General features: G+C 40.6%; 1 protein-coding gene and 1 long non-coding RNA gene across 5 annotated transcripts in view; one reads left to right on the forward strand and one right to left on the reverse strand.

Moving 5' to 3' along the window:
* Window positions 1–153, forward strand: part of LOC112550690 — a 22,777-nt gene extending 22,624 nt beyond the window's left edge. The window contains exon 4 of the long non-coding RNA XR_003094647.1: window positions 25–153. This is a non-coding gene — a long non-coding RNA (uncharacterized LOC112550690). The remainder of the gene's footprint in view (window positions 1–24) is intronic.
* Window positions 1–24,270, reverse strand: part of LOC102376702 (dermatan-sulfate epimerase) — a 350,602-nt gene that overhangs the window by 117,504 nt on the left and 208,828 nt on the right. For 3 of the 4 annotated variants that reach the window (XM_025207040.1, XM_025207039.1, XM_025207041.1), the window contains 2 exons: window positions 4,980–5,098; window positions 2,741–2,899 (listed from right to left, as the gene is read on the reverse strand). In XM_025207040.1, coding sequence (XP_025062825.1) covers window positions 2,741–2,899; window positions 4,980–5,098 — 278 coding nt within the window. Of the gene's footprint in view, window positions 1–2,740; window positions 2,900–2,994; window positions 3,087–4,979; window positions 5,099–24,270 lie in introns of those variants that run through there. The other variant, XM_025207042.1, reaches the window with a different exon arrangement.

Genomic DNA, 24,270 nt, shown 5'->3' on the forward strand with positions numbered 1-24,270 from the left:
TCTTTTCTATTTTTTGCAACACAGGAAAGAATTTGATCTTCAATGGTTTGCTTTACTTATTTCACTGACTTTGAAGTCCTTTGCTTGACCTCAACTAAGAAAGCAGTATTCTTCAGAGGAATATATTTGATATTATTAATAAAAGTAGAGGAGAAAAACAGTTTTTATTTCTATTCTACTTCCCTCATGCACACAGTGGTAATATTGTGCATAGTAATATTACCAGTCTATGTCATTCCAGTTTTCCCTATAAAAAGCAGTGGGGTTGAACATGCTGTAGGGATAAATTAAAAAGAAAAGTACCCAAATTAGTATAAAACATTCACTAATATAACTCTGTTCTAATAAACTATATTTTAAAAAGCAAGAAATATTCCTCCTTAAAAATAAACTAATCCAAAAAAGGGAGAAAAAGCACCCAGTTGCAGTCAGAAGGAAACTACTGATTTATTTAGGAACAGTGTTAAGGAAGACACATTCCAAACAGAAGTTCCTGAAATTTTTCACAAAAAAATCCTGTATTAAAGAAAGAACTCTTTCTCCAAAACCCTCAATAATTTTCTTCACTCCTTTTTGCAACAATTTCTGCACTGTTTATATTTTTAGTAAAATTGGTTTTCTGATATCATGTTTAGAATTGCTACAGCAATAATCTGCTTAATAAAAACAGGTTGCAAATACAGAAACAATTTAAAAGAAACCTGTTTTGATAAATATGTTGATAAAAATCATCAAAAGCTGCAGACAGAGAAACCATTCCATGTTGAACTCTGTGGAATGCACGTACTGCAAATAGTCCCTTTTTGTGAACTGGTTTCCCCATGTCTTGACTATCTCTAATTCCCAGCATCTGTTAACTCAACAGGTAAGGTTTTGTCTTTCATTCTCTAGCTTTGCTCCTTACTAGCCAGGTACAGACATTATACTTTTACTGGTATAAGTGATCAGAAACTGGTCTATACCTGTAACAAAACAGATGTTCAGCACACAAAACTAATCCATACCTGTAACAGAACAGAAATTTGGCACAGATAGATTGGTTTAAAATGCCAAACAAATAGCACAAATAGTAGCGGCACAAATTTGTGCTGCTGATTTGCGTCACAGTGCTTGCCCCTGGAATGTGTGATTTGTTGAGGGACAAATTGTCCTGCTTTGGACAAACTACCTGTGCCCAGCTCTTCCCAGTTTCCAGCCAGGTTACACATGCTGCAGTGAAGGCTGGCTGGGACACAGGCTGACTGATTACGGGGCTAGCTGACAGGCAGCCCCTGCACTAAGGCACCCTGCACCCCAGCCAGCCAGGGACTGGCTCGCAGAGACAGGGGAGCAGCCAGCCCAAGCAACCCAGCCCAAAGCTGCCTGCTCCCAGTGGGTGTGCCTACATGAGACGCTTCATGTGCAGTAGCCTAATAACACTGCACAGTAGTGTGCCAGGCAAAAACTGTGCTAATACACTACTGCGCAGTAAGCATTACAAGAAAACCCATATGCCAGCGTTACTGAGCAGTAACTGTAGTTACTGTTCATTTAGTTAGTACTTCATTAAGCAAGCACTAAATTAAATGTGCAGTGACTACTGAACATTAATGAACGTGCAGACGTGCTGAGTGTGTCTCAGTGTGGGGGGTCCACACCATGAAGAGACAGGGGAGCAGGCAGCCTTAGGCTTCCTGCTCCCCCGCCTCTGTGTTTGTCCCAATGCATGCTATTTTTCACATGCTTTGCGCTGGTTTTTTTTGCAGGGATTTTTGGTTTTTTTTGCTACAAGGAAATCCCAATAATAAATTTTGCCCCTGGTACTGCCAATTAGCAGAGCCAGGCATGGCTTAATATGCAATGTGACACCACAAACCACACATAACTGCATGTGTGGATGCGGCCTACAAGGCTAAGCAGTTCCAATATTACCAGTCTGAAGAAGTAACTGAAGTGCAGGACACTAATTGAAACGTGTCTCTTTTTAGCCAAGATGTGCACACAGAAATGCATTGCTCCTGCGGTTCCTGGGAGGCATCTACTGCAGGAGCAGCCCTGTCACCCTTTACTTGAATGTATCATCTTTTAAATTCAATTAATACAACATGTTCCCCTGCTCATTCCCAGGTAGTTCTGCTGTTCAGTGGAGCGGAGAACAGGCCAGAACCTAATCCTGGCCCTGGGATAATTTAAGGGCGACTGTAATGCAAACAGTCACCAATGTTTCTTTATCCCAGACATGGTTAACTTTGAATTATTTATTTATGGTAACAGTCAGGGATACTACAGCTGACCAACTTCAGAGACGCTTTATGACTAAGAAGACCGTAGTAGGGTGTGAACATTCACGTCAGATGACTGACTGACTTTTACAACAGGTGTTGACAGTAAGCACTTTTGGAGGTTTAGCTCATGGGATATTGGGAAGGTTCACCTGAATAAAATGCCAAAGACCTTGTTGCTTGACTAAAGGAAGGAGATATACCTTTCTTCTGTGCCAAGATTTAGTTTGGTTAGTGTCAGAAATGGAAACTTGTAGGACATTAGTGCTATGCCATGCACAGAAATCTTTCTATAAACAAAGCCTTTAAACACGTCAAGCTACTACATGCTGGCATAATTTTGAGGAAGCATGAAAAAATGTTGATGCTGTCAACAGATTTGCAAGATAAGTTAGTTTCTTCTTCTTAGAAATTAGTTTAGGCCACCTGCACTGTTTCTTTTTTTTTGGTTCTAGGAAACAGCTGCAAGGAACCCTTACCTCATATTTTCCTTTCTTCTCCAAAGGCTCAGACTCAGTCTCTACAGGCGTTATAACTTCATCCCCTCTAAGCTCTTCTAAAATGAAGACAGTCTCCCAGTTGCTATAGTGATGGGCTGGAAAAATATCTGAGTGCATGCTGTCACCAAAATAAACAACCTGAAAGGGAAGCAGCAAATTAAAAGTGCTATATATTTGAAGAAAACACAAGAAACTGTTTCAAACAAGAGAAAATGTCCTGAAAAAAGCCTAACCAAATAAAGATTCCTCCATGCTCAGTTGGCCAGGATACACACACGCACACACACACATTATTAGTGTCAGTTTCTTTTCTTCAAGGCCACTTCACTTTTCAGGTCTCTCACTCCATGTGGGTTGCCTTTGAACACCTCTCCTGGTTTTCCTGTGACATTACAAAATAATTTGTAGCAGGCAGGGTAGATTTGCACCTTAGGGTGTGTACACATGTACTAGCTTTCTGACAGTTAAGCTGGCTTAATTTTTTTAAGACGACTTAACTGTCAGAGCATACGTATGTATGTGGAACAGAGTTCACTTAAAATGCGATGCAAGATAATACCTATACACCTATAAGGTGTATTATCTTGAGTCGCATTAGTTCAGTCAACTTAGCTCACACTATGGCTGCCACTATGTCAAGAAGCTGTATGTGTGTACACTCCAACATGGCTTAATTTAAGCCATGTTAGTTAAGCCGCCTTAGTTAAGCCAGCTTAGTTAAGTCACCTTATTATAAGTCAACTTAGTATATGTGTACGTGCCTGTATAGACTAACCGAAGTAGACAGCATCTATCTATCTATCTATGCTTCCCTCCCTCCTTTGGTTAGTCTATAAAGTATATACTATATAGTTTCCTTATCTATAGACAATATAGTATATACATTATAGATACTATATATAGATATCTATATACACACACTAACCAATATATATATATATATATATAATACAAGCTTTTGTGACCTCACTTCATCAGATGCTGTCAAAAAGAATGCCATACTATGGTTAGCATATATGATATTTTGACCCTCAGGAAAGTAAAGTAAATAAATAAACAGAGACTAAATAAACATAGCAAGCTTTGGAGATAGCTTGAAACAAAGGAAAAACATCACATGCCTTTTTGTATTTAAACAGACACTTTTGATACTTTGGCCCTAATGTATAGTCTACCATTGGGTGAAATATGACCTCCACTGATTTCAAAAGAACCAGAGTTTCACCCACAAAATGTACCGAATGAAGTGACAAAATGCTCCTAGTTTTCATCTGAACTACTTTGTTCATCTATTATATTTACATCTATGGTGAAAGACTATACTATATGTAGTTGGATACATATTATATAGCTAATAAAACATGTTTGCCTTTTCTTGACAAAGTCAATAAAGGCTAGGAATGCAAATATCTTTTAAAAATACTCTTTTAACCTCTTATAATTATATTGGTTAACTGATAACACAGCAGCTCAGACAGAGCTGCTGGTAGCAGCCACTCCTGGCTCCTGGAATCCTTTGACTGTGGGGAAGGAGAACCCAGCTAGACAACACAGACCATGTGAAGTCCTCTGCTGGGTGGGTGGAAGCACCTGTGAACCAGCAGCTAATTGCTTAATTAATGAGACATTAGGTTTCTCCCTGTTTTCCTCTTAGGCTATGGGTACTAGTCCCCCTTACCTCTCCTCACTTCCCCTCCCTTCTGCTTCCCTGATGCCTTCTGAGTCCTGCTGGGGTACTGTACAGCTTGCCTTCCCCACTTCCCTGCCAGACTGCACCCACCCTGACCTAAAGAATAACTGGTAAACTAACCAGTTATTGCTGCACTTATCAGTTAAACAATTAATTGTTTAATCTTTCACATCCCTAATAAAGGCCAGGTTCTATCTTACCAGGTAAGCACCTAAACAGCACTTAACCACCTAAGTGCAATCCTATTCCATGCTGCACAAGTCCCTGAAAAACCATTAACCCAAAAGGTGAGTAGGTCCCCCTCACCACTTCTTATGACTTAAACCTCAAGGCTAGGATGAAGGTCCATTACACGATAAGATGTGTTAATAGTTATGTGCTTTAGCATGGTAAAGATGTGCTCTAGCATGGTAGAATAGGATCATGCTTAGATACTCAGATGCTTGATGGGTGGAACAGGATTTACCAGTGTCTATAATTTCTAGAAACTAGAATACAGTCAAGTTGCATTCTCCTTATATGACATACCTTGGGTTCTAACTTGCCGGTCATCTTTTTCAACAGTTCATAAAGTTGGGTAGCATTACCTTGGGAATACCAGCCAGGTTTGTCCAAGGATTGCAGAGCTTCCTGCTCCTCATCATTCTCTGCAATCATAAAGCAAAATTTCCAATGGATAGTGAGAACACTAAGAAAACTCCCTACTCACTTGGTGCTATTTGTCAAACATATGGGCTGCGTATGTGTAACACTGAGAATGCTGTCAAATTTGACACAAGGAAGATGGACACAGTTGGCAGCAAAGGCAGCAGGAGATTGAAGTCAAGGCAAATCAGGAGTTACAGGTCAGGTCAGGGTGTTTGGTATGTGGGGACTGACCACTTGTTGAGGATTGGAAGTTAGTTCATTAACTATAATGCAATTAAATTCTAAAACCGAGGGAATGGAATGATGGCAAGCTTGTCTGCTAGAGAATGGTTCCAAGCAGGGGTGGACCCAGAGGAGGTGTAGTGGTGTAGACACACCCCTCCTTTTGCATAGTGCTGCAGAGGCAACTTTTTTTTAAGACCCCAAATGGTATAAGAATCCAGTTACCCCAACCTTGATCTCAGCACCCTTCCCTTCCCTTCCATCCTCAGAAGCAGATCCCCTTCCCTTTCCATTCACCTCCACCCCAGCCTACCACTGCCACTGTCTCTGGCTGAACCCAGCTGCAGTTGTTCTGCAGCCCCTCCCCTCTGTGAAATAAACTGGGAGTGTTGTAGTTTGGGAGGCTGTGTGGGAAGAGGCTCTGGAGCTGGTGCAGATGGATTCAGCAGGGGACAGGAGGTGCACCTGTGGCAAAGTGGATTCCTCCACCTTATGTTTGCTCCTGGGCTGGCAGGGAACACCTGGGGGGACTGGGCAGGGAGGAGGAACCCTGCTGTTGCCTGCTGAGCCCAGCTATAGGCGACCAGAGTAGCTCACCTGGGGACTCTGGGGACAGAAGCAGCAGTGGGCAAGGAAAGGATCAGGCTACTGAGGATGGAAGGGAAGGGAGAGCATGCCAAGAATGGTGGTTGCACCAGAGGAAAAGGCAGACCTTTTTAACAAATTCTTTGCCTCCATTTTTTTGTGCAGGGACCGAGACATCTCCCCCACCAGGATTCAGGACGGACTCAGGAGAGAATCCACCAGGCCTAGAGTCAGGGAGGACCAAGTTAGGGAACTTCTGGAGAGGCTGCACGTGTTCAAATCAGCAGGTCCAGATGCTCTCCACCCCAGGGTGTTCAGGGAATTGGCAGGGGTTATCGCGGGGCCCCTGGCATGGCTTTACTAGCACTTGTGGTGCTCTGGCCACTTGTGGTGCTCTGGCCAAGTGCCAGAAGACTGGAAGAAGGTCAATGTAGTTCCCATTTTCAGAAAAGGGAGGAGGGAGGACCCAGGCACCTATAGGCCCATTAGTCTTATTTCGATCCTGGGGAAGCTCTTTGAGGAAATTATCCAAGAGCACATCTGTGACGGACCAGCAGGGGGGGATGATGCTCAGAGGCAGCTAGCATGGGTTCATTAGGGGCAGGTCCTGTCAGACCAACCTGATTACTTTCAACTATCAGGTCACAAAATCATTGGATGCAGGGGTCATGGTCGATGCAGTCTTTCTGGACTTCAGGAAGGCTTTTGACACGGTCTCCCACCCCATTCTCATTAAAAAGCTAGGCGACTGTGGCATTGATGCCTACAGAGTCAGATCGATTGCAAATTGGCTGACGGGCCGCACCCAGAGAGTGGTGGTGGATGGGTCATATTTGACCTGGAGGGATGTGGGCAGTGGAGTCCCCCAGGGCTTGGTCCTTGTGCCTGTACTGTTCAATTTCTTTATTAGCGATTTGGATGAGGGGGTGAAAAGCACCCTGTTCAAATTCACTGATGACACCAAGATTTGGGGTGAGGTGGGCATGCTAGAAGGGAGGGACAAGATACAATTGGACCTGGACAGATTACAGGGGTGGACGAATGAAAATAGGCTGGGATTCAATACTGACAAGTGCAGGGTGCTGCACTTGGGCAGTAAGAACCAGCAGCATACCTATACGCTGCGGAACTCCCTTCTCATAAGCACAGTGACAGAAAAGGATCTTGGAGTCATTATCGATTCCAAAATGAACATGGGCTGCCAATGTGGGGACGTGGTTAGTAAGGCCAACTGCACCTTGTCATGCATCTACAGATGCATCATGAGCAGGGCCAAGGAGATGATCCTCCCCCTCTATGCAACACTGGTCATGCCACAGTAGGAGTACTGCATCCAGTTCTGGGCACCGCACTTCAGGAGGGATGTGACCAGCATCAACATGGTCCAGAGGAGGGCCACTTGCATGATCTGGGGACAGCAGGGCAGACCCTACGAGGAGAGGCTACAGGACCTGAACCTGTTCAGCCTTCACAAAAGAAGGCTGAGAGGGGACCTGGTGACCATCTATGAACTTACTAGGGGGGACCAGCGGGGAATGGGAGAGACCCTGTACACCTGAGCACCTCCCGGAGTAACAAGGAATAATGGCAATAAGTTGTTTGAGAGTAGGTTCAGGCTGGATATTAGAAGGCACTACTTCACAGTCAGGGAGGCTAGGATCTGGAACCAACTTCTAAGGGAAGTGGTGGTGGCTCCTACCCTGGGGGTCCTTAAGAGGAGGCTTGATAATTACCTAGCTGGGGTCATATGAGCCCAGTATTCACTCCTGCCTAGGGGTCAGACTTGATGATCTATTCAGGTCCCTTCTGACCCTACATCTATGAATCTATGATAGGATTCGTATCTGATCTGGGGACTTAAAACAATATATCCCTGCTGCTGCATGTGGGGGGCACCTGCTGGGAGTGGGGATGTATTTACACCTGCAGTGTGGGGTAGCTTCCACAGGCCCCTTCACAAAATCCTGGATGCACCCATTGTTCTGAGTCTTTGTTGTGAGGGGCTGTGGCAAAGTTGTGTTGGTAGGAGAACACAGATGTGGCCTGGATGGACTGGTGGCAGTACAACTTCTTTTTGATTATGTCAGATAGTGCATTTCCAAGGGGTTTGCAAACTCCATTTTGCATAGGTTAACACACAAGGGAGATGGCTGCATCTGAGGAAAGTTCAGACAGTCTGGCTGACTGTTACTGCCATTCATTTCCAGGCCTCAATAAAACTACAGAGACATATTTCAGGTTTAAAGGTCTAAGGCTGCTAAATGCATTTTTACTGAGACAATGTGCTATGTCACATCTGACTCTCTGTCAGAAAGATTAAACTGAATCTGAGATGTATCCTAAGGCACTTTCCTATTGAACATTATTCTCTCCCTCTCCACCTCCCCTCCACCTTCTTGTTGTGCCACTGCTAGTTTCTAAACATATACCCAACTCTGGGATAAAGATAAACCTCTCTGAATGTGCCACAGGAGTATACCACTAATGCATGTTGCAGTAAACAAGGTAGAAAGCCACACAAACAATATTGAACTCAGGGATATTACTGCAGGACTCCAAGGGAAACCATGAGATAGCCAACAGACAGCAAACTATACCTACGGTCACCAACCTGACTGCCAGTGCTAGCCACTGACAATGCAAATACAATGAGACCAATATGCAATGAATTTAAAATTGTTTCATAAAGCAATGAACAATTGCACAAGCCAGTAAGGATGTCTCAAACCTAAAATATTCAGACAGGCCTGATATCACATTGCTTTAGGAAGGGCATGTAGCAACAAATCACTGGTGATAGGAAGAAGAGATATACACTCCCTATTTAGATATCTAGACACCTTATATTTGCAGCCAGAAGTCAACTAGATGACTTGGTGGAGTCTGAAATTCCACAACCATGTAGCTCATCTGAAGGTAAGCACAGCCTCCAGAAAACTTGAAATGGTTATACCTGTGCTGGTCTAAGAAGCTGGATAGTTTATGCAGATATTTGGAAGGTGGTATGTTATTGCCAGTTCAACTCCTCTTTGTATTTTGTGGGAACCTGCTGGTTGATTTTTGTAAAACTGCCAACAAGAATATCATCAGATTGTTAATTTGTATGGCATCAGTGTTTCTTAACACTGGTTAAGAAAGTGATTCTCAACCAGGGTGCTACAGCACTGTGGGGTACCTTGAGATCTTTTTAAAGGGCGTTGCAGGGTGCCACACAATGTTAGCACTGTTTGATGTGCAAACATGATTTACAAGATAAACCCAGAGGCTGACTCCAGACATGGAGGCACATGCATTTCCTTGGGGACAAACAGCAGCATCACAATATGGGGATGCTTGTGCTCTGGCATGTGGCATATTTCCCTGAGTGAGGTAGGGGAAGCTGAGGCCAGCATCTGAGCTGACCACAGCAGCCTTACCTGGGGTCCTGGGGGCCTCCTGGGGCTCCACTGGTGGTAATCTAGCAGCAGAGAGCCTGGCCAGCAGCCAGAGTGTGGGTCTGGCCAGACAAGCTCTGGTTTTGGGTGGCACATGCTGCCACCATGTGTGCCACCCCACTTTTTTTCATTGTGGGTTTTTGTTGACACCGGGCTCTCCCAGTGTTGAAACCCCACTCCCTGTGCTGCAAATCAGCAGTGTGGGAAAAACCTGCATGTTGCATGTGAAATGTGCAGTGCTGCAGGTGGGTCTGCGGCACCACATACGCATGTGCGTGCTTCTCTGGACATGCCCAGATATTTCAAATAGGAATCCATAGTGTTAAAAACATTCTAACTTGTTGGGAGTCTTTGTGAGTTATTTACAACAGAAGAATTACTCTATTATTTTTCTGTAATAAAAAAAAGCCAGTGAAAACTGACATTTTCTGAGGGGTGCTTTGAGTCTAACAAGGTTGAGAACCACTGGGTTAAGCAAAGGGATTATACTGTTACTCAGCTCTAGTACAATGTTTTATTATACAGGAGAAAGAGGAGGAGAGACAGCAAGGCTACCACAGTGTTTTGATCTGGTTTATTTAGAACATCAGTAATTCAATACATTTAATTGTTACATAGTACCCTTCCAGGATCAACTTGCTTCAGAAAAAAGGCTAGAACAGAGAGGACAAACTTTACTCAGTCAGAGAACATAGAGATGGTTGTGGAGGCTGAAATACAACAGTCTGCAGATAGGCTGGAGCAAAAGGAAGGAGATATGTCTTTTTAAAAATAGTTAAGATGCAAATACCAGGGTAAATTGTATAAAAGGAGGCAGTGATGTAGAACAGAAAAATTGAAGATTACCAGACAAAAAAATTCTGCATTAGGGATGTCATTTAGGGAAATAACAGGAATTTCAAAATTAAAACGACATTTTGTTCCTAATTCTTGTGGAAATGATGGTGATCCTTTGTCCTTTTTTAAAAATAAAACAAAACAAAACAAAACCAAACCAAACCCAAACATGTCACACATTAAAAGTGGAATGTTATTCTTCTCTCTGCATTGCCTGGCATTTTGATTGTTGAATTATGTCTTAAACATAGCCTTCAGTTAAAACACAGTAGTTCTGCTGTTTCACTGAAGGCCAAACTGCTGGTTTAGCTTTCTGTTATCATGGGCATATAGTAAGATGGACATATAGACTGTTACTGAAAAACAGCTAACATGCTTTAATTTGTTTGTCCAAATCCTGAGTTTCCTTATTTGCTTTTGTTGTTTTAAAAGCAGTTAATAGACAACATTCCTGGAACAGTTTGACACATTTGGATCAAAAAAATAATTTTGCTGTCAAGCTTAATTATTATTCTTGGTCTGAATATTTTAGACAACTTTGTAGCTGAACAAGGAGTGACATTTTTCATGCACAAAGATAGCAGGTTTTATAGTTTTCCCCAAAAAAGTTTCTTATAATTTGCAAAGAAGAATATGTATATGTATTAATTCATCTCATTAGGAAGGCTGCAATTAAAGACTCATCCAAAAGTTAGTATTTTATTAAACAAGCAAAATTTTTCAGATAGGAAAATAATGAACCATCTCTGATCACTAACAAATCTTCATTTCACCAGCTCTAAACAGCCAAGATAGAGTCAGCTATGTTCACACTATTTATATGAAATGCTTTAAGTTATAGACATGTTTCTGCAAATGTTTTTCTCCTTGTCCATAAATCTTGCAAAGCAATCTAGCCAGCATACTGATGTTCTTAAGTAGGTCACCCCTATGCTTTCCCATTTAAAAATAAACATCATTGACTTCTCTCAACAATAGGAAGCAGGTGGTAATATGTAGACATTTCTCAAAATGAAAAGAGCTGCACAGAAAGGTACCGTCTTCACTGGCATTATGATTGATGCAGTTCTGGCTGAATGGGCATATATTTATATGGGCACATAAGAACCCCAGGAAGGGGGTTCATAGGTTGATTCATGGAGCCCAAATCAGAAAAGATAATCAGAGGACTGAGTCTGGCCTATACATCACCTAGTTGCACCTATCCTGAGACAAATAACTTGTTTGACAAAAGCGTATTTTTCAAAAAGGGATCCAGGTTTGATCTGAAACCATCAAGATTGGGAATCACCTCTTCACTTAGCAATATGTTCTAATGGATAATCTCTATCACTTCCAAAAATGGTGCATTCTCATTTTGATTTTGTATGGCTTCAGCTTCCAGCCATTGATTCTTGTTATGTCTTTCTCTCTTGAATTAAAGTAACAACTATTTTCTCCCCAGGAATATATTTATACACTGCAATGAAGCTGACTCTCAATCTTTTTATTTTTTATTTTGACTGAGGAGATTAAGTTGCATTAATGTAAGGCATTTTTTCTCTACTTCTTGAAAAATTTTTACGCCTCATTTTCATCTCCTCTTCAATTTTTCAGCAGCCTTTTTTTAAATATGGATCCCTAGTTGTTTAATACCATATTGGTGCATCTATAGGTGTGCTTTACTGCATAGTAGACTAATTTACTGCATGGTAAATGTCACCATCTACATTTGTGCAGTAATTGGGGTGGTATAGACTAATTTACAGCACTCTTGGATAGTCCCATCAGACACAGGTACTATCCCATACTGAAATAAATTACTGATCTTAAATGCACATGTAGATGGTGACACTGGGATTAATTTACTCTGGCTCAAATTGACCTGGAATTTATTCAGTCACATCATTGCATGTGTAGACGTGCCCTCTATGAAGTACTGTAATACCAATCTTACCAGTGTTCTATGAAAAGGTAAAATCACCTCTTTATCCCTTCAGGTAGTGTTGTGATACTAATCTCTTGAACTACCTGATTACAGAATGCTGCCAAAGCCTAAAATATTATGAACAATTTATCTTTAATGTCGTTTCAGTCAACAGGGTAGGGCCAACTCATAGGAACAATCCATTCAACCAATCATGTTAAGACAGCTACATCTAATACATGCTATGTCAACAGAATACCTATGGCCCAAAGCAGTCTAAGAGTTTCTCTTTAATGTTATTGGAGTCAGAAGAAAAATAAGAATACAGGACTGATTTTAATATCCAGCCCCAGTATTCCATACTGTAGTGTGTGACAAACAATAATCAGGAAAAGCTGATTTCAAGTTTGCCCCAAAGGCCTTTTCGGGTCCTGCTGCTGCTGAATCAAGAAGTAATATCATTTTAATGACTGTACACTCTGTTTTCATGCTGGATGGCTTAAAAAGATTCATCTGCCTTTCCCAATGCTTCTTTGGATAATGGATATGTCATGTTACTCACGGATGTTACTCATTATTGGGAGCCACACCCTCTTCCCCTCAAATAAAATATATTTTTTTCCCAACAAAAATTGGATGCTCCAAATGTTTGTGCAGCAGCTGTCTCATCCAAGCAAAAGAAGAGAGGAAACCTGTTGGCATCCCTCCCTCCTTTTAGTGCTCGCTCCTAAGAGTTCACCCAAAGGTCAGGAATGGTAGAAATATTACTTTAAGCAGGAAGCAACACATAATGAGGTGGGAAAACTAATGCTGCAGATCTTATAACCTGGAGGAGGGGAAATCCTGACAATTTCTGGATAACCCAGAAAGAATTCCTCAGGTGATTTAGACAGAAGCAACTCCCTTCTGAAGTTGGTAATATATCACTGCTACCTATAGTCTCACCTCCTATAGCCTTGGCATAATAAAAACATGCTATGACAGGCAGTGTGGAGGCAGCAAGCACATAAAATAAAATAATTAAGAGAGGACACTGTGTTTGAAATATGCAAGTGACAAATGCCCAGAAAGTTAATTAAAGGAATATCAATGAGGTGGAATTTTCCTGTAGGGAAGTTACTTTTTCTACAGAAAAAAAAAATCAGATTTGAATTGAAGGAAAGCTTGTTACTGGAATGGCAATTTCTGGACCAAACTGCATCAATAATTAGAAAAGTTCATCCTGTTTCACTATGCACAGAATTTGGTTGTAGACACGGCAAGCAGCTTCCAGTGTTCTTCAAATAAATAAATTCACAAACAAGCTGCAGTATACTACACTTTAAAACAATCTTTTTATACAAGAAAGATCTAGGCAGTCTGTATTATTATGCCTTGATAGCCGAGTTACAGGTTTCATTATCCTAATATAGAGAGTGAAATCAGGGAATCTTTTTGTTTTTCTAATTTAAATGACTACTAATGTTGCTCTTCTTTGTTTTGGTGCTATTGGTGCTCTCTGTGGCCAAGCACAAACAGTAAAAAAAACCCAAGGCTGAATCGATTCAATCTTAACTGGTTAGTCTAAGCTGTGCAGGTTGAAGAGAGCAGATTTAGACTGGACATTAGGAAGAACTTCTTCACAGTTAGAGTGGCCAGGGTCTGGAATGGGCTCCCAAGGGAGGTGGTGCTCTCCCCTACCCTGGGGGTCTTCAAGAGGAGGTTAGATAGGCATCTAGCTGGGGTCATCTAATCTAGCTGGGGTCATCTGAACCCAGCACGCTTTCCTGTCTATGCAGGGGGTCGGTCTCGATGATCTATTGAGGTCCCTTCCGACCCTAACATCTATGAATCTATAAATCTATGAAACCAATAAGCAAGTGAATATTCAGTCTTGATTCCAGAAATGCAGCCACATGCCTGCAGTGACTCAGGCAAGACGCTGGGGGGAGGAGGGGCAGTGCTACAGCACACTTACACCCTCAGCTGAAGCAGATAGTTTAGGTCAAGGCTAGCCCACCCACTTGGGGGGAGGGGGTTAGTTTGTGGGGGAGGTGCAAAGAATCCTGGGAAGCTGGGGGACTGTGAGTTAACTTTTATCTGGAGGGGATCTGGGCAGGAGTTTAATAAACTAATTTAACCGAAATCAGTTAAGTCTGACACTACATCCATCCAGGTTTATCTTAAACCAATTTTGGCCATTTGGAAAGTGGTTAATGTGCATCTGTGTTACAGATTTGAACCAGTTTCCAATCACTGATACCAGTTTATGTGTAATTTATATCCCTATTCTGGGAGAATACTACACATTTTCTCCCTTTTGGAGGTCAGCATTGGTAGGTATTCTGCTTGGGCATTTGAACCCTGGTCAAGGGAGACTGAGAATAGGTACCATCACAGAGATTCCAATCATATCATATCTTTGAGGGACAAGGAGTAGGGCATAACAGGATGGCATGTTTATAAGATTGAACAGATATATGGGTATTATAAGAGGAAAATGGATTTAAAAATATACTATTAATTATAAACAAGTGCAGTCAGTCTTTGCTCAACACCATAAAGATTCAAATCACACTAGAAATACTATGTATTATTTTTTATTATTGTTTATCCCTTTAAAACAATGAATCTTACCTGCTAGCACATCTTAGGTCAAAAATCTGGCAACATGGGGGTAGAAAATAAGGTAGCTATAATTAGGCATTTAAATAAAAGATCTAAGTTCCAGGGTGCTAAGCCCCCAACACATCCCAGTGCCCAAGAAGACACCTGGAGCCTGTGTGGAGCCCCAACTTTAAAGCCATTTCTACTGTGTTGATTATGGGAAGTTGCCAAATAAAACTGGGGAGGGAGATGACCACCAGGGATTACTGATACCTATTTTATTAGTTTGACTATTTGAATTGAAATGATGACCTCAAGCTGTCTCACTGTGCCTACAGATATATAAACAAATATTCCTGTTTCTTCTACCCTCATCCTTCCTTCCTGTTAATTACTTTAAGCTCCTAGTGTCTCTTCCTACATGTTTGAACAGAGGTTAGCACAATGGACCTCTGACTAAAACCATGGGATGCCACTGTAAAGCAAACAATTCTTAATACTAACACTAATATGTATTTGCTATGTTGCAGGCTGAATATCGAGCTCCTTTCCTCCATTCTCCATCTAAAACAATATAGGTTTCAGAGCCTGGATTTATTGATCTAAACCACACTGGTGATCAGACTTGATCAGGAAGCATAGGGAGAATTTATATCGCCTTTTTGTTTCCTTAGGAAACAGTACATCTTTTTTGGAGGAGGGATTAGGGGATGGGAAAGGCAGGAAACAGCAGGAAGAAAGCACACCTTTTCTGTAGTTTATGGAAGGCGCAGCATGAGCAAAAACCTTATATCCAACCACTTATATTCAATTTTCATTGAAATACTCATAAGAAGGTATACTAAGGATAGCAGGAAAGCCAGGTTCCTTTGATGAGGGTTCTACAAAATGTCCCCACATGAAGATGAATTTACCAACTCATTATTTCATTGTCCAGAGGGCCAATTAGGTAGGAAATCTGGAGATGTACACTATTCATATATATCACACACACACACACTATGTGTATGTACACACACACACACACAGACACACACACACACACACACACACACACTGTATAAGATCTTTCTTGACCTTCCCTCAACTAGCAGCATGATTTCTGATGAGCTATGTTGTCATTGGCTGGGTCTTGAAACAGCTTTAAAGGAGATGTATATGAAATTAATACAGCTTGAAAAAGGTGAAAGGTTAGTGTGGAACACAGCCAGTGAATGTTCTGCACCAAAATGCTTTGAAGCCTTTTCCACACTGCACTAATAAAAAGAGGACTTCTGAAGGGTCTGAATACAGGTGGAGAAATTACCCCCTTCTGAACAAGCTTGGGACCAGTTGCACCTTAGCTTTAGATGCCAGGCAGGTTAGAAATCTCCCATCTGATAATAATCGCCTTAAAAAACCACCAAAAACACTGTTTATTTATTTGTGGCTGCTAGAGGAACATAAAAACGTAAGGTCAAATCTGGTTGCTTTGGGAGTCTGTGGTTCAGAACCTAAAATAGCTCTAGGGCAAAGCCATTCTTGAAGCACCTCCAATAATCCTTAGTCAGGTGTCTCATGAAGCCAACCTTCTTTCTATGACTGGATTGAAACCACATCACTACCTACAGGGCTACTGTCTAAGGCAGCCAGAGCACTGGGAAGTATCATGGAATGAATATGATGTCTCTTAATGTTCCAGTGGAGTGTGCAAGTGGGAATATTCCTCTGAAACTGAGTAACATCCACTGAAGCTGAATGACTAGCATGTAGACAACATTTTAGCATCAGATATGAAGACAGGACTTGTCAGGGTAAAACAATCCTGTCATCCCTATGCGTATTGGGTAGAGAAGGAAAGGCGTACAAGTTATATTCCTCATCTACTCCTCTCCCTCCCACCCCCACCACATTGGAAAAAGATAATGTAGAAATTCATAACATTGAGAAGGCCCACTCTTGTATATGTTTCTGTTCCTTCCATCCTATTTCAGGAGTTGAGATCATTACAGAAACTGTAGAATGTCCCTAACTTCTCTACCTTCAGCATAACAGAGACCTACAGATCAGGATTTATGCAGGCTTTTTCATATGCTTTCCTGTTTCTGAAACTCTTTCATGCTTGGGATACAGCTGTGAAATCCATCTGCCTCACACATGCCTCATTCATCCTCAGGAGTGGTTAATGGGTGCAGTGTAGCAGTAGGGGACAAAATATTCCATTAGTAACACAGCCTAAGATTTTCAAGACTGAATGGTGAATTTTCAAGAGTGAGCCTACCCAGAGAAACCTGCTTATCAGAAAGTGGTGAGTATGAAGATCAGGTCTCTTAACGGTGTCTTATATTAAGAACATTAGAAACAAAAAAATGATTTTAAACATGCCATGCTATATTTTGTCATACTCTAGTAAAAGCCAAGCAGAAGGCAGAGTAGTACCCTAAAGACTGAATGGCTTAGAGAGACATGAGCCTACTTATCTGTCTGTGTGATGGACTCTTTAATTTTTTAATCTGTATCTTGCTATAAATATAAGAGAAATGCTGGGTCAGTCACTGTCAGCACACTTCCCAGGCCAATTGTCTGGAGGAGAATATAAATATTATTTAAGCAGCTAAACAAGGATTTATCTAATAAAATAGAGGCTTCTAAAATGTACTTCTTAGGTTAACAGATAGGAGAAAAAGCTTTCATTTTTATCCATTAATTTAAAGTTCTTAACTGAGCTAAGTACAGGCAGTCCTTGACTTACCACGTTTAAGTTACAATGTTTCGCACTTACAACATTTTTAAACTGACACCCTGTTTCAACTTCCTTATGTCAGTTTCAACTTTACAATGCTTGATCTGGTGTGACACCATGACAGCGAACAAGTAGCTGTGTCACCCATCTCCCTAGAGAACACCTGTCCAAACTTCCTTGGACACTTTCTTTAAGAAAGCAGACAAGGCTCCAGAAAAACCCACAGCCAAGACTCCTGAGAAGAATCCAACCAAGAAGCTTTCAAAAAGTCCAACCAAGAGCCCTTCAAAAAGTCCAGCAACGTCACCTCAAAGAAGTCCTTCCAAATCAATATGATTGCTATTTACAAAATAAATACATTAATGCATCTATAAGCAGACAAGTTCTTTGGGTGAATCTGATATCTTTTATTAGACCAACTTAAATAGTTGGAAAAAAAATTTTGAGCAAGCTTTCGGGTTCAAAAACCCTTTGCCAGGCTGAGGAAGTTTTAGCAGTTCGTGTGTGTTCTTCCTGGATGGAATGAAAAGTAAAAAAGCCAGATGCTGGGCAGCTATGCACACAAGATAGGCAGTCAGTGAAGATGTAGGCTGAGGAGTCAATGGGTGAGAGATAGGCTGGATGGGGGGGAGAGAAAGGGGATGAATAGTGGAGAGGTACCTGGGGAGTCAGATGTCAGGCAGGTTATCATGTGTCATAAATCCAATGTCGATATTTAGTCCATTTTTAATGTAGCTATATTACTCATCTATAATTGATTGAGTACAAAAATCTGGGTTACAACTTAAATAGTTGGAAAAAAAATTTTGAGCAAGCTTTCGGGTTCAAAAACCCTTTGCCAGGCTGAGGAAGTTTTAGCAGTTCGTGTGTGTTCTTCCTGGATGGAATGAAAAGTAAAAAAGCCAGATGCTGGGCAGCTATGCACACAAGATAGGCAGTCAGTGAAGATGTAGGCTGAGGAGTCAATGGGTGAGAGATAGGCTGGATGGGGGGGAGAGAAAGGGGATGAATAGTGGAGAGGTACCTGGGGAGTCAGATGTCAGGCAGGTTATCATGTGTCATAAATCCAATGTCGATATTTAGTCCATTTTTAATGTAGCTATATTACTCATCTATAATTGATTGAGTACAAAAATCTGGGTTATTTTGGGTGAAAACAGGGTATCAGGCCTTGGTTCAGGAACCAATCCACCATTTATAACATTGTTTCCTATGGGAAAAATCGGTTCTGAGTTACAGTGTTTCGACTTAAGACACTGTTTTCAGGAACCAATTGTGTTATAAGTTTGAGGAAGTCTGTACTCATATTAAGCAGTCCCATTTCAGCGAATATGCCTCTTCTCCCCAGTGGAAGAGATAAAAGCTGCCTTAAAAAAGTAATTAGAGAATTGTTCTATTTTTGAATGAACCATTGAGTCAGCACCCTATAGTTCTGCTCCATACAATAAAATGGACTCTACCTTAGTTCAACAGACCTTTAGAAGTACCAGTACTGCCCTAATGCCCATCTTAATGTAAAAGAATGAAATTCTACCCAAGGCTTGTTTTGCTCTAGTGCTTACATTTTCAGTGTGCTTATACCAGCTCTGATTTTCAATAAAATAAATTCCTACGGCCATACTGACTTATTAAAAATTCAGGATACTTTGACATGGTTGGGTGGGTAAGCATCTTCAAATATCTAAGAAATTACCATTTATTTGAGGGGGGGAGGGTTCCATATCTGCCTTTCTATTAAGGATCAACTACACCATGAACTAGGAAATATGAATATAAGAATGGGTTTTTTCCCTGTTCATACGACAATTTAAGTGTTTCCGTTATCAAAGTCAGTAAATTATTTTCTCTTTTCCCTTTTTCTGTGTTACAGGAACTGAAATTAATATTTTAACATTTTTTTCCCTTCAAAGTTCCTTAATTCGTCTTCAAATGTGATGTTAATGTATTAAGTTGCTGACCTCTCAGAAACAGCTTGGTTTGTTAAATCACTTTCAATATTCCTTGTTAAAGGTTTTGGTTATAAAAAGAGAGGACTTTTTAGCAGAAAAAAACATTTTTCAATGAAAAAAATTGAGCAGATCTATCTATTTCTCACCCATTAAACCTGGAAACAAATATGCTTTATACAATTAGGAAACAAGCTGCCATGCTGGAAGACAGGTTGAGGATACAGGCTGACCTTGGACAGGCTTGAAAAGTGGGCGGATCTCAACCTGCTGATGTTTAACACTGTGAAATGTAAAGTTCTCCATCTGGGGAGAAATAATCCACAACATACTTACAGGCTCGGCAGTGTTACATTAGCCAGCACCACAACCAAAAGAGACCTGGGGGTCATGATCGATCAGAAAATGAACATGAACCACCGATGCTATGCTATAGCTGGCAAAATGAACAATACTCTGGCATGCATCAACTAATGCATCACAAGCAAGACTAAAGATGTCATCCTCCCACTATACTAAGCATTGATGAGGCGGCAGTTGAAGTATTGCATCCAGTTCTGGGTGCTGCACTTCAAGAGGGATGTAGAAAAGCTGGAAAGAGTCCAAAGAAGGGTCACACAAATTATTAGAGGTCTGGAAAACAGACCATATGAGGAGAGGCTGAAGGACATGGGAATGTTCAGCCTGGAAAAGAGAAGACTCAGGGGGACTTGGTGGCTCTAAGTATATAAGGGGAGAACATCAGGGGCTAGGAGAACATCTGTTCATCAAGGCACCCTGGGGGAAGACTAGGAATAATGGACATAAACTGATAGAACATCACTTCAGATTAGACATAAAGAAAAACTTTACGGTTTGTGTGTCCAGAGTCTGAAACAAACTCCTCCCAGAGGTGGTGCAGTCACCTTCCCTGGAGATCTTCAAAAGACAGCTGGATGCACACCTCGTTCTAGTCATCTAACCTCAACAGTCTTTCCTGTTTTAGAGCAGGGGGGCTGGACCTGATAATCTTGTGAGGTCCCTTCCTGTCCCTAACTTCTATGAATTTAGCTAAGACATGCCAGTTTTGAAATGGTAACGCATAATTTCTAGGCCTCAGAGATCAAAAGCGGTTGGACTTTAAAAAAACCCATATGATTTTTATTATGATTTTATGGCCTCAGCCTTCATTGTAGTTTGGTGTTAGTAAATAACACCTCAGAAATCATCACTGGAAGATATTAAACAATGGGACTGGATAAACAAGATAGATTTTATGCGGATATTTGTCTAAGTTACATAAGCAGCAGAACTTTCATGTAAAACTGGATCAACTTGCAATACTTATTCTTTGTAGTGTGTTGATTAGTTACGCAAGTCCTCTTTCAGGGAACAGAAACAATGGCACAGTGGACAGCAAGTGAATAGAACTGTCAGGGTATTAATTTCCAGTTCCCTGCTCTCAGTGCCAGACAATCCATTTTTAAGAACATCCAGACAAAAATCTTCAACACTTTATCCTAAAAATCTCTTCTTGAGATTTTGCCCAGACAGTTTTACAGTTTATGGTAGACTGCCATTATCTGAGGAAAACAAAGAATCCAGATGTATAAAACAACTTCAAAATAGGACATACTAAAATGTGAAGACAGAGAATTAAGTACGGTTTGGCATTTCTGTGGACAACCATTTTTAGTCTGCTGATATAATTTCCTGGTATTACTGGTTTAAAAGACCTCCTCTTCTAAGTTGCATCTTTTTAGTTAGTGTCAGTTTTCCATTCTAAGATATATTACAGATTATAAGGAATGTGCATATTATACTGTTCTGCTGACAAGCTTTATTAAACTTATTGGGACTTGAATGTAATATAACTGAAGTATACGCATAAATTAATGCTTACGTGCTTTTCTAAATAAAGACGTTTGTTCTGGGTAGGTGAGTAGGAACAGTAGGACAGTTTTTTATAGTTAAGGTTGTTGGTGATCCTGTAATATACAGAGGACAAAAGTTCTGCCATTACTACCCTCTGGGGTTATTTTTTTGTCATGCACTTCCACAATTGCTGTCTCATACTTTTTGTATCAACTACTTCTACAACAAATTATTTTCAGAACCTCTTAATGCAATACTCCTGATATTTGAGACATGTATATTGTTTTTCTATTTGTACTTCAAATTACTTCTACTATGATTTTCAAAGATATATTGCTAATCAAAACTTGCTTATGCTCACTGGTCTAATTTGTCCACTATGGGAGTATTATATAAGAAAGGCCTCATGGAAAGGACATTTTTAGATGGTTTAACCAGATGCTAGCTTTATTTTATTTTAAATCTTAGGAGAGAAGTTTCAGAACTGTTTTATGGACCCTCCTTAGTACGAACATAATGTTCAATTGTGAACTCTAGAGTACAACCTTTTTTCTTTTATGAGAACAATTATACATTTTCTAAATGCTCTTTATTTATATAGTAAATAAAGCAAATTCCTTTCTCCCCCCTAGCCCCCATGCCCAAACAGAATGGTATGTATTCAGTACCACAGAGTGGAGCACTAGGATAAATGCATTAATATGAAAAATGTGACAACAATTTTTTAAAAATATTTGTTTAGGTTCAAATTACTAGTTGCAATTTTTTTCACTAAATTATACTGCAGTGCTCTGCAAGTACTAGCTTTGAGTATTACTTTTCTTTGTTAGACCAAAGGGATAGAATCTTATATAAACAATGTTAATTAAAAGAGAAAAAATGGTTATTGTTATTTATTTACATGGCAGCGACCAATCTGTACTGAATTCTGACAATACAATGTACTGTATATAAGCATACCAAGACACTTTATTTCATAAAGACTGTACAAAATGATGTTCCCTAAATTTGTTTTTATTTATAGTTATCATAGCAACAGACATACTATACTCATAGGCCTGCACCAGGAGAATTACCAAAATGCATATGTGGTAAAAAGACGTCTTAGAAAATCCATATGAGTTATGAAATCTACGAAATTTCTAAAACTAGAAATAGAGGTTGCTGAATGAACTGGATCACAGCACAGCTGATCTGTTTCATTTTGCCAAACACACATCACTTCTTATCCAGCCCAGATGGTGCAGTACAAGAGGTGAAGTGATCTCCCTGCTTTCTCTACTCAGGCAGACCTGGCCCCCTAGGATTGTGGGGCATGGGTATGACTGAGCAGGGAAAGCAGGACTTTTCCTCAGGCAGCCATACCCATTCCCTTGCAATTGGCTGAGCAAGGAACCTTAATTTCTCTAATTATAGAGAAGCACCACAAGGTTCCCCAGGGTACCTCTCTAAGTGGGGAAAGAAGGTGGGTGCTTCAGAGGCTTGCACTGTCCCAGGGTGGTGCAAGAATGCAAGCAGATTAGGCTGCTTGTACTCTCCTGTCACAGAGGTACTGTTGCAATAAAGCAGAAGAGTCTATTACTACCTTTTTGTTCTACCACTGATTTTCCTTTCCTGTGGTACAACAAAGGGTATCACATTTATTTGTGCAGTGTTTGTGTCACCATAAATATTTTTATGAGGGCACAAATGAGATGTCAAGCAATGTCTGTTTATACCTTTAGAGTGTTGAATCTTTAGAGGATTGCTTTTTTACATTCTTTATTTTTTGAAATCCTGATAGCCTAGGCTTTTTCTTTTAGACAGTCCTGGCTTTGTAATTTTCATTATGAAAAATCATAAAACTAAGATACACAAATCATCTTCCCTACATCTCTGCATATTTCAAACTTGGTTTATTGCAACATTCTACGATTTCAGCTGCTAAAGTAAGGTTAGAATTTACTTTTGTACTGTACTTTTCTTGCACTGAAACTCTATACTGAAATGCAATGGAGAAAAACTTGCTGCCATTCATTTATTTTGGACTCAAATAAATGACTTGGATAAATTGAAGAAAGAATGAACAATAGTTAAAAAAGAAGAAAAGAATGAACAATAGTTCTTTGGACTAGATTAATAAGGGCCAAGAAGCTGTATTTATTTTTGCCAGTACTGAAGACATACAATATAGCTAAGTGATAACAGAAGGTACATTTGACACTATAAACAGTGTATTTGACACTGGATATGCATATTTGCATTTGACAAGGTGGCTTCTTCCAAAAGGAACTTGTAGTTCAGTATCTATAAATGTGGTACTTTAAAAAAATAAAATATAAACTGGACGTGGCAGAAGTGAAGATAGGTAGATTTGTGAATATTTATTTGCTCAGGATACAGTGTAAATATTGAATATTTCCAGTTGCTTACATTTATCCCACACTCATCATTCTGAAACCTAACTCACACTGATAATGTCTTAATTCACATACCTTAATATAATTCAGCGAACAGGGACTGCTAGCAGGGGAGCAGTTCGCAGGCAGTTTGCAGGCAAGTTTGTACCCACTCCACAGTGTGGAGTACACATTGTGTAAGAGTATATGAGAGCTTCTGACAAAGACTTCAGGTAAGTGAATGGGAAGGGGGGATACTATGAAGGTGGTGACAAGGAGTGCAGCCAGCGACCCTGCCCTACTGCTGCCTCCGGCCTAAAGCTCCTAGTTTCATAGTTGGTAGGGTCGGAAGGGGCCTGAGCAGATAGTTTCATAGAAACTATCAAGATCATCAAGTCCGATCCCCTGCATTGGCAGGGAAGAGTATTGGGGTCAAACGACCCCGGCAAGGTGTTCATCCAGCCTCCTTTTAAAGACCCCCAGGGTAGGAGCCAGCACCACTTCTCTTGGAAGTTGGTTCCAGATCCTAGCCGCCTTGATAGTGAAGTAGCGCCTCCTGATATCTAGTCTGAATCTGCTCTCTGTCAGCTTGTGACCATTATTTCTTGTCACTCCTGGTAGTGCTTGGGGGAACAGGGTCTTTCCCAATGTCTGCTGGTCCCCCCCCGACTAGTTTGTAAATGGCCACTAGATCCCCCCTC

The sequence above is a fragment of the Alligator sinensis genome, unplaced genomic scaffold, assembly GCF_000455745.1.
Source record: "Alligator sinensis unplaced genomic scaffold, ASM45574v1 scaffold38_1, whole genome shotgun sequence".
Lineage (NCBI taxonomy): Eukaryota > Metazoa > Chordata > Crocodylia > Alligatoridae > Alligator > Alligator sinensis.